The following is a 12,767-nucleotide window of genomic DNA, read 5'->3' on the forward strand; positions in this document are numbered from 1 at the left end:
ATCAGAGGGGAGGGCCTATGCGTAGCTCCGTGCATCTATTATCGACGGGACAGACTCAGCATTCCGTAGTCGGGCGAATCACCAAGATGGCATTTAGAGCTTCTTGGGAATTACGACTTTCTACTTCGGGCCTACGATACCCCCTATTCACGGCTATGTACGAGTACCAGGTAATTTCTAAAGATCATCAAGCCATACAGTACTCGCCACTAGTGAAGTCCACGCCCACGAGTGGGTGGTAGACAAACTCGTCACACTCAGTGTCGTAGCCGAGTACATGAAATATGTACCAATCGTTCTGAGCATACATAAATCGACCATTGGGAACATGAGGGGGCGGCCGTCCGTTTTCCTCATTATGCATCCACATGACCTCCTTCGGCGGGTAATCCCTTACGATCCAAGGGAGCCGTGTTCGTCTTTGAAGCTGGAACTCAGGACTTACGTGGACAAAATAATCATCCTCTATGCCACGCGGTTTGGAAAGTAACTGAGGTAAGTTGACGTTGACTTGGACGTCGCGACTTCTCAGCATAGGCATGATACCTGATAGACCCTGCAGTATCTGTGTTTCGGAGACATCTTCCCAGCAGAATTCCGTGTCGTGGTCGAGCCACAGACCAACCCGTAGTAGCGAGTTCATTGCTGCTAGGCTGGGCCAAATTCGCATCCACTGCTCGTACTCTCTTCGGCAGCCGCTGCCTTCCGGTGTGCCGCCGGGTCTTGGGAGCGTCTTCAGCTCCTCCATCTTTGAGAAGAAGGGAACGAAAAGAGTATTGACAAGGGCCATGGGAAGTCGTAATGTCAGATTGACGTTGCGCAGGGACTTGAAGAGGTGGCACTGCTTGAGCTCACGCGACGGTTGTGTCTCCGGAAGCTTGGACACTGTCTGCTGAATCGTTGTTGACAGAGCCAAGTCAATGGTGTCGAGGTCTGTAAGGTGGACGTGATGTGTCGGCTGGGAAATGAAGCCTATTACATCCGAGCATCTATCTCTGTGATTAGTCCACGAAGCGGACCATACAAATCAAGCAACAATTTCGAAAACGTACAGCCACTTCGATGAGAGTAGCAGAGGAAGCAGCGACATATGAATAGCAGTAGCTTGGCCCTCGGCGCCATCGAGGTATCTCTCCTCGCACCTCCAGTGACACCCCCAAGTTGAATCTACCCGCCGAATCCATTTAGGATTCTCATACTCCGGTTCATCTGCGGGGTATCGAGATGAATCATCTGCGCCTTGGCATTCCATGATCTGTAAATCGCCGTCAAGTAAAAACAGATGCGTTGCTGTTCCCCATAGCGTTCGATAAATATGATGTCGCACCTCTAGCGGCAAATCGAACAGAGGCGATTTCGGTGCTTCGCTAGTAGGAGGAGGCTGCTGCATATTGACCGGAAAAGGGATTTTGGCGAGCGTCTGCAGAGTAAGGAGTAAGTCGACACAAGTAGAATTTACTTAGTTGATATATGAAGGACGCGGTTAGCTTCGTGTCATCTGAGATGCCTGGAAATAATCAAGACGAGGAGAGGGGAGGGCACAGAGAGAGTATTGATGTTGGAAGGAGGGGAAGTGCACAAAGTGGGAACCTACATATTCATATTCCTTATGAGACCAACGCCGAGATGCCGCATCATGCAGGAGGGTGGCGTAGCACAACCTGTTTCTTGACCGCCAAAATAACGGCCATGAACCAACGAGATAATTGCAGCTAGGGGTCTTTATAAAAAGCCCAATTTTAGAGGAACCCACCAGCTATAGGGACAGCGCCTGTCCAAGCGGTTCAGCGAGGCGCATGGCCCTTGAGATTATCGATTGTGCGTGCATATTAGCATATCGGCATAAACGCACTGGCATTTACAGAGAACGGTTCATCCATGAATTTTCCCAGAGTTTTGAATTTTCCCCGTTCTCAAAGATGTCGACCGACTCAAAGTGCTGTCGTAAGTAACCTGCAGCGAATAATCTACCTTTCACTATGCTGAATTGTGCTTCTATCCCAGGCGATGACGGTAAGCCTGCATTATCAACAACTGACAGTCTAAACGATCGCAAATTTGGGGCTTGTATATTTTCCCGGATGTTCTCAAAGCCCTAAAGCAGGGATGGACAGGCTACGCTCCCACGAACCATCTGGTCCCTAGGCCCTGTTCAGGTTGTAATTGCCCCCTAATGCTTTGAGAAGCGCCTTACTTGACATTGGCGAAGTAACACCAATCAAATTATACCATCCTACATGTAGTTTCCCCCATGTATTATTTGGTTACCTATGTGAGACCTTTCAAATTCTTTACTGTCCATGTCCCATCCCATCGCATCAAACATCATCCAGTCAAAATTTGGTTCTGAAATTTGGTCCTTCGGGTACTCAGGAGGAATTTCTCCATTCTCGTTGTTGACCGCCCACTTAACCCCGGGTTCTCCCTCATGCATCACGTTCTTATCTGCGTACATCCACGGCAGACGCGTTCGCCTTAGGAGACAGAACTCGGGCTCTTCTCCAACGAAATATTCTTCCTCCCTATAACTAGACCTTTTGTCAAGGGGAAGCCGCGGGAGGTTTACACATACCTCCACTCCGTGTTTGGTCAAGCCAGACATGACATCGGACAGGTCCTGCAAGATCTCCCTTTCATTTACGAGATCCCAACCATAGTACTCGTTGTGGTCGAGCCAGAACGAGAACCGCTGTAGATGCGGGAGCTCCAGCAATGACGGCCAAAGCCGCTTCCATTGCTCGTACTGCCTCAAACAGCCGCTTCCTTCTGGCGTAGCAAATTGCCTCGGTGGCGTGCCCCGCTCACGTTCCATATGCGGCTTCGAAAGGTAAGGCACATATAGTGTGCCCAAGAGACGCAAGGACGCACGCAATGTGAGGCCAATGTTATGTATCGATCTAAAAATTGACCATCTGCCCCTGTCACTGGTGCTTCGAGCAACCGAGGAGGCACTTGCAGACAGAAGGCAGTCGATTGTCTCCAAGTCCGTAAAATGAACGTACTGAGTCGGATGCGAGAAAAATTGGACGACGTCAAAGTACCTGTGAGACACATTCGAATGTGAGCCTTTTCCACAACCGAAGGCTGTTATGTTTTCGATGACTTACATTGTTTTCGAAGTAAGCAAGAGCGAAAGCAAAGGCATGTGTGAGATTCGATCGTCCCCTTCAGCACCATTCAGGTAAATTTCTTCGCATTTCCAGTGGCATCCCCAGCTCGATTCAACTCGACGAATCCAGACTGGGTCGTCGAACTTGCACATCTTGTCCCATTTTGGCATCCTATGTGACACATCGTCTGTGCCCTGGCATGGAACCATTTGAAGGTGTCCCTTGTCAAGGAATACATGCGTTTCCGCGCCCAAGAGCTGTTGATAAATTCGATGCCGGATCTCCAAAGGAGCTGCGAACAAAAGTGATCCATGAGCCTGGGTCATTTTCGGATGATTGTGTCAAACAGTGTAAGTTTCTGAAGTTTTGTGTTGTTGAAGCGGCGCTGTGATTGCTGCAAAGGTGGGTTGGGAAGTAGGATGGTCAGGCTGTTTTAGTCGTGGGGATCAGGTATTAATAGGAGATCGCTGTTGGTAGGCCAAGGGGAAACATCCATGGGCAATGGACCAACAGCGGAATATCGCCGCTGTTGGTGTGTTTGATTGGCCGCAAAGTAGCCTGCTGCCGTCTAGGTCGTACGTGTGTTGGGCCCCATCGTCCATTCTTCAGTCATACAGGCTTTCTTGGCAGAATACCCCCAAAACAAAACCGTTCGAAGTGAATCAGGGCTCCAACGCGAGATGCACGCACGAGATGCACGCACGAGATGCACGCATCATGCAGTCGAACTAACAGGCTTTATTCAGTGGGTAAATCAGGTTCAGAAGTTTGCTAGCAACATGGAAATAATTACACACTACGCCCATTCCTCCATTCTGAGCCCGGTAATATTGCCGTCATAGTGCTTCAACTAAACCACCACAGAACGGTCCAAAACATCATTGGATACAGTATCGTCCTCAGTTCCCAGTTTTTGAGACTTTTTATTCCGTATAACGATACTCTGTAGATGCAAAACTCTCATGACTTTTCAGCCCCAGAAAAGACAATAAGCGTATGCGCCTGGCCATGAGTGCGCTAATGACCTGACGAGTCGTACTAATTGGGGACGCTTGTCGTCGCAAGATCCCAATTGGATCTTTTATCTGCTACATGCCATAACTATGCTTCTGTAGGTCCCTGTTGATTGTCGTCTCTGTGAAGCCAACAGTACTTGATATCTGCAGCAAACGTGTACAGCATCCTGAACAAGGACGCCAACCTGAAGGGGACAAATTTGAACGATACGCATTGATAGTAAGCTAGATGAGATGCACAAAGACATCATCAGACTTGCGGGATCTCGTGAATGACACCCTTTTCATCCACGTAATGATGCATCGTCCAAACCTTGAGCGCAATTGCCAACATAGAAATTGAATCTATGGATACCAGTGAGATAGAATCGCAATAAACATCGAATAGGGGTATATAATTCGTGTGACCGGGGGCAAAGGAAACGTCGGCAGCATATTATGAAAACGTGAACACACCTGCGTTGAACTCAGCTCGAATGGATGGTTCCGCACCCAGCTTCAAAACGCATTCCCACTCGTAGCAGCTGGGGATCGATTCCGCCAATCGCCCAGAGACAGAAACATCATCCAGCTTTCCCCCCTGCGATGTGTGAGTCACCTGCAAGAAGAGTTAGATCAATTTGTCAATATGAGCCGAGGAAGTTTCTGACCTCGTGGAGAAACGTAGAGCCTATTGTTTTCAGACCATCCACCGGCAGTGATCTGGTAGACCTGGCTCTATATTGGTCTGACTTGACCGTGGCAAGACGTGCATCGTTGATGCGAGGCCAGCCTTCTGTAACCGCGTCGTCGATGAACCATGTGCAAATATCTGTTGAGCAAGCGTCGTCGCTTTCCCGGACATAATCCTTTGCTCGGGCGTCAGCATCAGTCTCCTGAGCTTTGAACCATTCAGGAGTGTTCAATCTGTCTGAGTCCATGGTGATCATTTTCGCAGCTTGATGCCCTGATCCTGGTCGATAGTCAGTTGAGTAACATATTTCCATTCCAGGCCATTTCTTCGGGGAAATGGCCTTGCTCGTTGTCCAGGCATGACTTCGATATTTTCCCTCTGTATTGTAGAACCTGTCCCTGTCGCAGTAAATCTCCTATGAAGTAGCAGAGATGTCCGTGTCAGCAAGAAGCCCACCATATTAGTACAGACATGCTCCATACTCGAATTTTCCGTCACTAATGATTCGAGGCAGAAACATGTATTAAAATTCATAAGCTTACCCAATCCTTGTTGCTTTTTCCGGCTCGATATGCCCATTCAGGTGATAGAGGCTGGAGAGGACTCGGTTCGCGTTCGAAAGCAGCGACACGTTCGAAAATGCCTATTCACAGATGCATCAATAAGCTTGTTCCGGACCAAAAGTATGATGCTTATGTGTGTTGCAGTACCTCTTACGAATTCAAAACGAGTTTGAAAGGTGTCTCTATCTCCCAGCACCAACCTGCTCATCTTCTGAACCCAGGGGTCGTCGGCGTGGTTTCGCATAACGCTGGCTGCTGTTTCAGCCAGCTCAAGACCCTCAACAACCGATTGCTTTAGGTTTTCCCGTATGTTCTGACCCTTGAACATATCTGTAGCCCAAAAGTTTGGTCAGACCTCGCCTTGTACAAGTGCATCGCCAGAAGAAAGACATTGGGGGGAATTTCTCACCGCAGCCCTTGTGGATGGTCCATTTCGGTGTGGTTTGAGCCAGACCAAGTGTGATCAATGTCATTACAAATATCTGAGCGGGAATCATGTTGATCTTGTGGCAAGAAAGCGAAAATAAGTTGGATGCTGAAGTGTGTTCAAGTGATCGATGTGGATGGCTGTGTCGACAGTTGGGTGAATACCCGTGGGTGGTGCTTCTGAGTCTCTTATACATCATCGTCTACACAAAAGGGGGTCTTGCATGTTCTCAGTCCTTTCCTAAGACATGGGCCTCTCAGAGGACTCAATTTCCACCTCCCGCCGACCCCAATGATCCAATGCAATTGAGTTCGACATCTCAAAGGCCCGTCTGAAGGTCTTTGGAGCCAGCATTCGCATCCGGTACTTGATCACACCACGGGGGCTACCGCCGTACCTCCATTGAGCTCTGTTGGAACTACGTTACATTGATTACAACCGAAAGGCCTCATTCTGTCCCTTAATATGGACACTGTCGTTGAATGTTGGTTGGTTGGAGGAAAGCCTTGAAGAAATATACGGCGGTGACGGCGTTGGTGGGCTGTGTGCATCGAACTTGGTTTCTCCAGCCAAATGCAGTTGGTTCGAGAGTAGCTCTGAAGTCTATTTCAAGGATTCATCAGCCCCCATCCCCTTCTTCCGAATGAGAAAATGCAGATGGGGGCTGGTTGGGATCGACCGGCGGAATCAGTTGTGACTTTCACAGGGGGGAAGAAGTGGTGGAGGAAATAAACAACCTGGAACGAAATGACCTGACGTTGGTCTCTCAGGCCGTCCGCACGAAGGACTGGAAGTAAACCAACTGGCCCCCTAAGTGCACACCCAGGTGGAGCAGCGGAGATCAGGTGGTGAGGGATTTCTCCAATCTGGGGGCCTATGCGGCCGCCTCTGGGCGTGCCGGAATGCTTCGTTGTTCGTTATTTCAGGGCAGAAAGTCGCATGAGCGTGGACCAACAGTCGAAAATTCATCCAACAGCCAGCTTTGTGGCTCAGCCCAGCAGCGCTTAAACATACATATCGCCCCAACACACATCAGCCCTGGGGGCTGGTGCCCCTTCTCCAGGTTCACCCAACAGGAACAATACCACATGTATCGATCTTGACTGTTGTTTAGATGAGAATGAAAGACAGAAATAGGACTAATCGTGTATCTTTCTCGTGTCATGATGATGTATCTGCAACCCACACCTTTCCTGACTCAATGCTGTCCAACATCCAACGCACTTATCACAGTTCCAACCCTTGGTCGCAGCTTTGGGGGCTGGGCGCGAACGAAGATGCTTCAATGTATGGAACTTGCCTGACGACGCAACAAGTGGTCATGCAGGGGGGCATTTCGTAAGTTGACAGCCCCGACGCTCCGAGTGAGTGCTTTTCTCTACATGTACCTTTACATTGCCAACGAATTCGATCAAGATTCTCGAAGACCCTCGTACTATACAATGTCCGGTCGCACTGTCTGTGAGACTGTCATTGTTTCTCGACCAAGAAGAGAATCAAACTTGTATTCGCTACTTGTTCATCATTGTCGAGGTTTAGCCTATCTCCGTGCTACTCGTGTTCATCCAACATTTCATCACCTACTTGGTACATCATGAAATCTCACAAAGCCGTTCAATGTCGATTTGCGTTTCTTTCCGTATTATTGTCACATCATGTTGCTGCCATGAGCACTGTCACACCAGCAGTCCAAGTCGGCGCAGTGGTCCCTACCGCAACTGGCCAAGTGGGAGTCAACCCGGTCAGCATTCTTCCTCCAGCTTCAGTCTTGTAAGTCAAAATACTGCGTCAACCAACTATTCGTGGAGGAGAATTGACCGCAATCTTCACACCAGCCAAGGTACTGTAACTCCAGATCTTGCGCGCGGTACCATCAGAACGATCACACGAGGACCGAGCTCTCGACCGGCCACCACAACACGAGAAGCTTTTTTCTCCGCGACTACCAATGCTGCCGGCGACATCGACATCAGCATCATTAACCCGGCCCTGGAGGCCTTTCTCGAGGATGCCGCACAGAATGTGCCGGCTTGTGGCCTCAAGCGCCGGGCATACTGCGGTGCTAGGGCCTTCGTTGACCATTTCGAGACGCAATTCGACAAGTCGGTTCAAGTCGTCGAAGACCTTGAAGAAGCAATATTTGAAGGAGCGCCCAAGCATCCTATCAAGATTTAAGTGGAAAAGGCAATTGATCTGACTAATGCTGAGGGTGAGGCTGAGGCAGTTCCCGATGTGGCTTTTAGCATAATGTCGGAAGGCGAGGTCACTGCAGTCGAGGCTGGTGCCCCTGCAGCTATCGGAGCCCTCGGTGTTGGCTTTCTTGCGTATGCTTTTCATGTTTACGGCGCAACGAAGAACTCTGGCAGTACAAAGCCGTTGATCACTGGGATTCATGTTCCCTCAGCCTCCCTCAAAGCTGTCAAACAGACCAAACGGCCAACGAAGACTGCCACGGTCTCGACGAGATCATCGACGACCACAAGATCATGCCCCGACCCAACAAAAACCCCAGTGAGCTTATTACCTATAGCACCTTATGAAAAAGTCTGCTTTTCTAACAATCAGACTTAGTTATTGTGCAATTATGATGACGAAAAGTTGGATTGCGATTCGAAGGTGTCTGGTAAGGAGTTGGTGTGCGAATCGGTAAGAAAACCTATTCAAGAAACAGCCAGTCTTTGCAAACTGATCTCTGAGGCACAGGGTGAACATGAAGGGTGCGAGTGTTTTGCGCCCATGATTTTCAAGGGCGCAGGAGCTTCCGAGGAGGAACGGGCAGCTATGGCTGAAATTGCCGAACTATTCAGGACTTTGCCAAAGGAGTTTCCAAAACTTCCTAGACACGGTGAATGTTCCAAAAAGATGGAGAACATGAGTCCCAAGGTCTTCAAGACGTAAGTGCTCCTGCCGTTTCCCAAAGAAATAGTACAGCAGGTTTGGCTCCTTCTTGAACTAACTTGTGTATTATATCCAGTCTTGCCGATAGATTCTGCACTGACAATTTCAGACTTGATAAAGACGCATCAGGTTATTACACTCCAGCAGATGCTTACAGCGATGCATACAACCGATACAGCTTCACCCTGGATTGGAAGAAAACCGGCAAACAAGAGTGTTCGAACCAATGCAGGCAGATCTTTGAAGGTTTTACAACCAACACCGCGTGTGAGTAAAATTCATCTTTTTCAGTGATCTGGACTCTGACAATAGCCTAGGCTCCTATGATTCCCATACAATGGCCCACAACGGTACCTTGGCCTTGGACTGTGGAGTGGCCAGCTTCGAGATCTTCAACCCAGACACGGCATCCAGCGGCCCAACTTGCAAGAACGACGCCAGCCCAATCCCTTACAATGTCTTCTCTGGCTCTGATGGCATCATTTACAAGGAGTTCTGCCAGAAATGGGACGCCAAGTCAGGTCTGCGCATGGTTGTGGACTCCAAGGGGACTTCGAAGATCCCCAAGCCGCAGCTGGGAAGACGCACCCCACCTGCGAGTCAAGACACCTGGCTGAAATACAACTTCGAGCTCAACTACAAGCCTGAGACTGGTGCGCAAGCTGGCGCGCAGTGCAAAGTTACCTGCAAGGACGCCTTCACTGCCTTTGCCAACTCCAAGTGCGGCCAGAAGGGAGGTCAAGGAAACACCATGGCCAATTATGCCGAGTATGACGCGGGGTGTGGAAAGTTCAGTTACCAAATCACCAAGCCGGTTCCAAAGACCCTTCGTGAGCCTAAGTGCTTTGGAACCGACGAGTTCGGTGACCACGAGGACATAAATCCGTCTTTCCAGGAGCAGTATGTTGGACACGTATGCACCGGCTCGGCATTGCGGAACATTACCAAGGGCGACTCGAGCACCTTTACTCACTTTGACACAATTACCAACAAAGCACCGTACCAGCTGAACGTTTATTGGGCTGACGGATGCTCTTTGGAGACAACGGAGGAAAACATCCTCTTGTGGAAGCCTCTTGGGGACCTGAATGCGGCCAACTGCGCGAGTCTTCTCCTGGACAGTTACAAAAAGTGCAACAACGAGGGAGCAGGCGGGCGAATTCAGGCAGGTTGCCTTGTGTATGAGTTCAAAGCGTCGACAGGGAGGCCATCGTGGTACATCCCAAAGTAAGCGGCTGCGTGCGCACGAAATTGTCGCTGTTATGAGAGGAAGCTCCATCCGCCATTGCTGATGGGCGGTTTGGGGGTTTCGGTGGGTGAATTCGAGTGCTTCAGCTTCTAGTGGAACCTATAGTCAGCTTGTACGATTGATATCATAGAGTGTCGATGGATGTAGCGGAGAAGTGAATAAACGGAAATGAAATGTTTCTGTTTGTTTTTGGCATGAGTTGTCGTTGAATGGGAGAGTCAGTGGCAGTCATATCCAGATCGGCAGTGTGAAGCATCGGGTCGCCGTTTAATATGATCTGTGCATATTGGTTGAGGTTGCTTTCAAGGTGCATTCAATCCATGTTTCGTCTTCCGCAATCTCTCTTGCATCTCCAGCTAGATCTTCCTGTCACCTGTGGAGGGGTGAAGCACGCAATTATGTAGGCCAACTTCATTACATAAGGGCACGGGGCCGTCATTTACGCCCGATACGCCCGCTAAGTTTAGGTCTGTCGTAAACCAAATGGCGCCTCGGTTGTGCCAATCAGAGACAGCTTTTAGCTCCGGCTCAAAACACCACGACCCGCCAAGCATGGCACATCTGTGTGATGCGAGTATTCGCTCGGTTTCGCGTGGTTGAGTCAGAGATACCATGGTTACCTACGCTGAGTCACCTTGTAAAAGAAAATCTATTAAAGCCGTATGAGACAATCGGACTCTCAAGTTTCTCGATTATGTTTGGCAATTGAGTCTTGAGGAGAAAAGCCTACACACTCTGCGTCAGCACTCTTCCATATGCCGCAATCACACTAAAGCAAAGATGGAATCCACTGCATCCCAACTACGCAGTCGGAGATGGACGCGGGACTCCTACCTCATCTCCACCGACACCAGCCTCGTTCCTATCCCCGAGCTTAATGCAGCTTTCGCTTCTGAGGAGTTCTACTGGGGCAAGCCGCTTTCCGCACCAGTCATGAGAGAGACTCTCCAGAACTCGCTCTGTTTCGCTCTCTATGATATCAAAAGCCATCCCGTCAAAGAAGCCGAGACGCTTCTCAGAGCACAAGCCGCCAGCTCAGACGAGGTCTCAACCCCAAAGGCCGAAAACGCACCAACACTGCTCGGCTTCGGCCGCATCATCACCGACTACACCACCATCGCATTCGTAACGGATGTTTGGGTTCATCCTTCGACGCAGGGAAAGGGCCTGGGCACTTGGTTGGTGCAGTGCTTGCAAGAGGTGATTGAGTCGATGCCGCACCTGCGCAGGAGCATGCTGCTCACGGGTAGCTGGGACAAGTCGGTGCCGTTCTACCAAAAGTTGATGAAGATGGACTTGATGAATGAGAACACCGGGAAGAATGAGCTTGCTGTTATGACTATGATATGGAAGGGGAACAGCCATTGGGTTGAGCCGGAGGCGTAATGACATTTTAGCATGTAGCTTAGGGGCGTATGACATGATGATTAGAAGAACATGATGCGCATGAGAAAATCCTTTTGTAAAGAACGCTGTGAAGTTCCTTGAGATCTAGCAAATTTCTAGATTTCTATTAGTCTATAGAAGGTCTCTGCGCATGAAGACGGTGTGTCTGCCCAAGGGGTTTCCGTCCTTGTCAAAGTCAGGGTAAAAGTTCAACTCCCTCCAGATGACTTTGTAACCTCGTCTCGCATACCACAGCTCGGTGGACATCTTCACACACCTTGTTAGCATTTAAGCAACATTGGATCTCATGTTTGGAGATTACTCACAGCGGGAGGCCGCCCATCCAGATGTTGGAACAGCTCCTCTCTATGCTGGTCCTCCTTTGCTACGGTGTCCAGCATCAGGACTTTGGCGCAAAGCGGCTCGCTGGTAGCCATGACCTCAACCTCATCCATCGCGGCTCGGCCGATGCCCGCACTCTGCAGCGCATACGAGACGTAGAGGCTCTTGATCCAATACAAGTTTTCTGAGGGAATGGGGAGTTGAAGTCGCTTTGCGGCGGGGTTGTCAACGTCTAGTGAGATGTGCCCCACGGGGTGAAAAGTGATGCCGGCGGGACTGCGGGGAGTTGCGCGGAGGGAAGTTGCCGTATCTTTCAGAGGCTCTTTCTCCTGTCATATTCTGTGAATATTGTGGTCAAGAACAATAGATTAAAGGTCGGGGGCGAACCTTCGGGAAACGAGTTGTGTGTTTTGAGAGCTTAACCTCAGCGTCAGGGTCATCCGGGGCAAATGCCTGCGGGAATGTCAGCCGGCTTGCTTCCTGAGAGCTGCCATATGATTCCAATTTTGCCGCTCTTATGGGCGTCAAAACTTACGATCCAGTAGATGCACTTCTGGCCAGATCGTTGGTCCTCTTGCCATTCGGGAACTTTGTCAAAATGCCAACCGCACTCCGTTCGTTGATCCACCATCCGAGTCGCGTGCGCAGGTGAGTCTGGATCGAAAGGGACTAACTGAACCTTTGATTTCGACATTTCGATGGTGTTTTTCCGTGATGAAAATTCAACAACTAAAACTGGAGATGATGGGAAGCTTTTGCATCCTAGACGATGAGTACTCCTGATGAGTTCCGAGGGGCTTTTGTACAGATAGTCAATGATGCAGTGACTCAATCCCACATCTCGGCTTGACCCACCACGACAGACTTACTATCTGTTAGTGTTTAGCGGGCGACTTAACCAAGTTACTAACATTTCGTGTCGGCTCAGCTCAAACACCCTGAATCTCTCGCCCTATCGGCCTCGGCCCCAATCAGCGTGCCGAACAGTGACATTAGCATGTCGTCTCAGGGCGCGCTCAGGGCGTACAAGGCATCTCCAGTGGACATGACAACTCATCCAGGGACAGGTCTCCTCTGTCCTGACTATCTACGCAACACGGCAT

At 49.8% G+C, this 12,767-nt stretch overlaps 7 protein-coding genes across 7 annotated transcripts; 3 read left to right on the forward strand and 4 right to left on the reverse strand.

Annotated features, from left to right (window-relative positions):
* Positions 1 to 187: 187 nt before the first annotated feature.
* CGGC5_v010179 (uncharacterized protein) lies at positions 188 to 1,252 on the reverse strand (the record flags this gene model as incomplete). The annotated part of the gene is made up of 2 exons (XM_032021222.2): positions 188 to 989; positions 1,053 to 1,252. The coding sequence occupies 2 exons, from the start codon at positions 1,250 to 1,252 to the stop codon at positions 188 to 190; spliced, it is 1,002 nt and encodes a 333-aa protein (XP_031881755.2).
* Positions 1,253 to 2,522: 1,270 nt separating this feature from the next.
* On the reverse strand, positions 2,523 to 3,262 carry CGGC5_v010180 (uncharacterized protein; the record flags this gene model as incomplete). The annotated part of the gene is made up of 3 exons (XM_066152280.1): positions 2,523 to 2,528; positions 2,573 to 3,041; positions 3,108 to 3,262. The coding sequence occupies 3 exons, from the start codon at positions 3,260 to 3,262 to the stop codon at positions 2,523 to 2,525; spliced, it is 630 nt and encodes a 209-aa protein (XP_066008356.1).
* Positions 3,263 to 4,562: 1,300 nt separating this feature from the next.
* CGGC5_v010181 (uncharacterized protein) lies at positions 4,563 to 5,859 on the reverse strand (the record flags this gene model as incomplete). Its single annotated transcript, XM_032021223.2, has 5 exons — positions 4,563 to 4,724; positions 4,777 to 5,214; positions 5,342 to 5,442; positions 5,510 to 5,692; positions 5,772 to 5,859. 5 exons carry the CDS (start codon positions 5,857 to 5,859, stop codon positions 4,563 to 4,565), a joined length of 972 nt encoding a protein of 323 aa, XP_031881754.2.
* Positions 5,860 to 7,455: 1,596 nt separating this feature from the next.
* On the forward strand, positions 7,456 to 7,964 carry CGGC5_v010182 (uncharacterized protein; the record flags this gene model as incomplete). The annotated part of the gene is made up of 2 exons (XM_032021224.1): positions 7,456 to 7,559; positions 7,625 to 7,964. The coding sequence occupies 2 exons, from the start codon at positions 7,456 to 7,458 to the stop codon at positions 7,962 to 7,964; spliced, it is 444 nt and encodes a 147-aa protein (XP_031881753.1).
* A 72-nt stretch (positions 7,965 to 8,036) lies between these two features.
* On the forward strand, positions 8,037 to 9,918 carry CGGC5_v010183 (uncharacterized protein; the record flags this gene model as incomplete). The annotated part of the gene is made up of 5 exons (XM_032021225.1): positions 8,037 to 8,300; positions 8,361 to 8,435; positions 8,493 to 8,683; positions 8,797 to 8,954; positions 9,005 to 9,918. 5 exons carry the CDS (start codon positions 8,037 to 8,039, stop codon positions 9,916 to 9,918), a joined length of 1,602 nt encoding a protein of 533 aa, XP_031881752.1.
* A 798-nt stretch (positions 9,919 to 10,716) lies between these two features.
* On the forward strand, positions 10,717 to 11,322 carry CGGC5_v010184 (uncharacterized protein; the record flags this gene model as incomplete). The annotated part of the gene is made up of 1 exon (XM_032021226.1): positions 10,717 to 11,322. The coding sequence occupies one exon, from the start codon at positions 10,717 to 10,719 to the stop codon at positions 11,320 to 11,322; it is 606 nt and encodes a 201-aa protein (XP_031881751.1).
* A 132-nt stretch (positions 11,323 to 11,454) lies between these two features.
* On the reverse strand, positions 11,455 to 12,358 carry CGGC5_v010185 (uncharacterized protein; the record flags this gene model as incomplete). The annotated part of the gene is made up of 4 exons (XM_032021227.1): positions 11,455 to 11,589; positions 11,649 to 11,993; positions 12,052 to 12,117; positions 12,200 to 12,358. The coding sequence occupies 4 exons, from the start codon at positions 12,356 to 12,358 to the stop codon at positions 11,455 to 11,457; spliced, it is 705 nt and encodes a 234-aa protein (XP_031881750.1).
* Between the last annotated feature and the right edge of the window lie 409 nt (positions 12,359 to 12,767).

Source organism: Colletotrichum fructicola, assembly GCF_000319635.2.
Source record: "Colletotrichum fructicola Nara gc5 chromosome Unknown KSG_Nara_v1_contig05, whole genome shotgun sequence".
Lineage (NCBI taxonomy): Eukaryota > Fungi > Ascomycota > Sordariomycetes > Glomerellales > Glomerellaceae > Colletotrichum > Colletotrichum fructicola.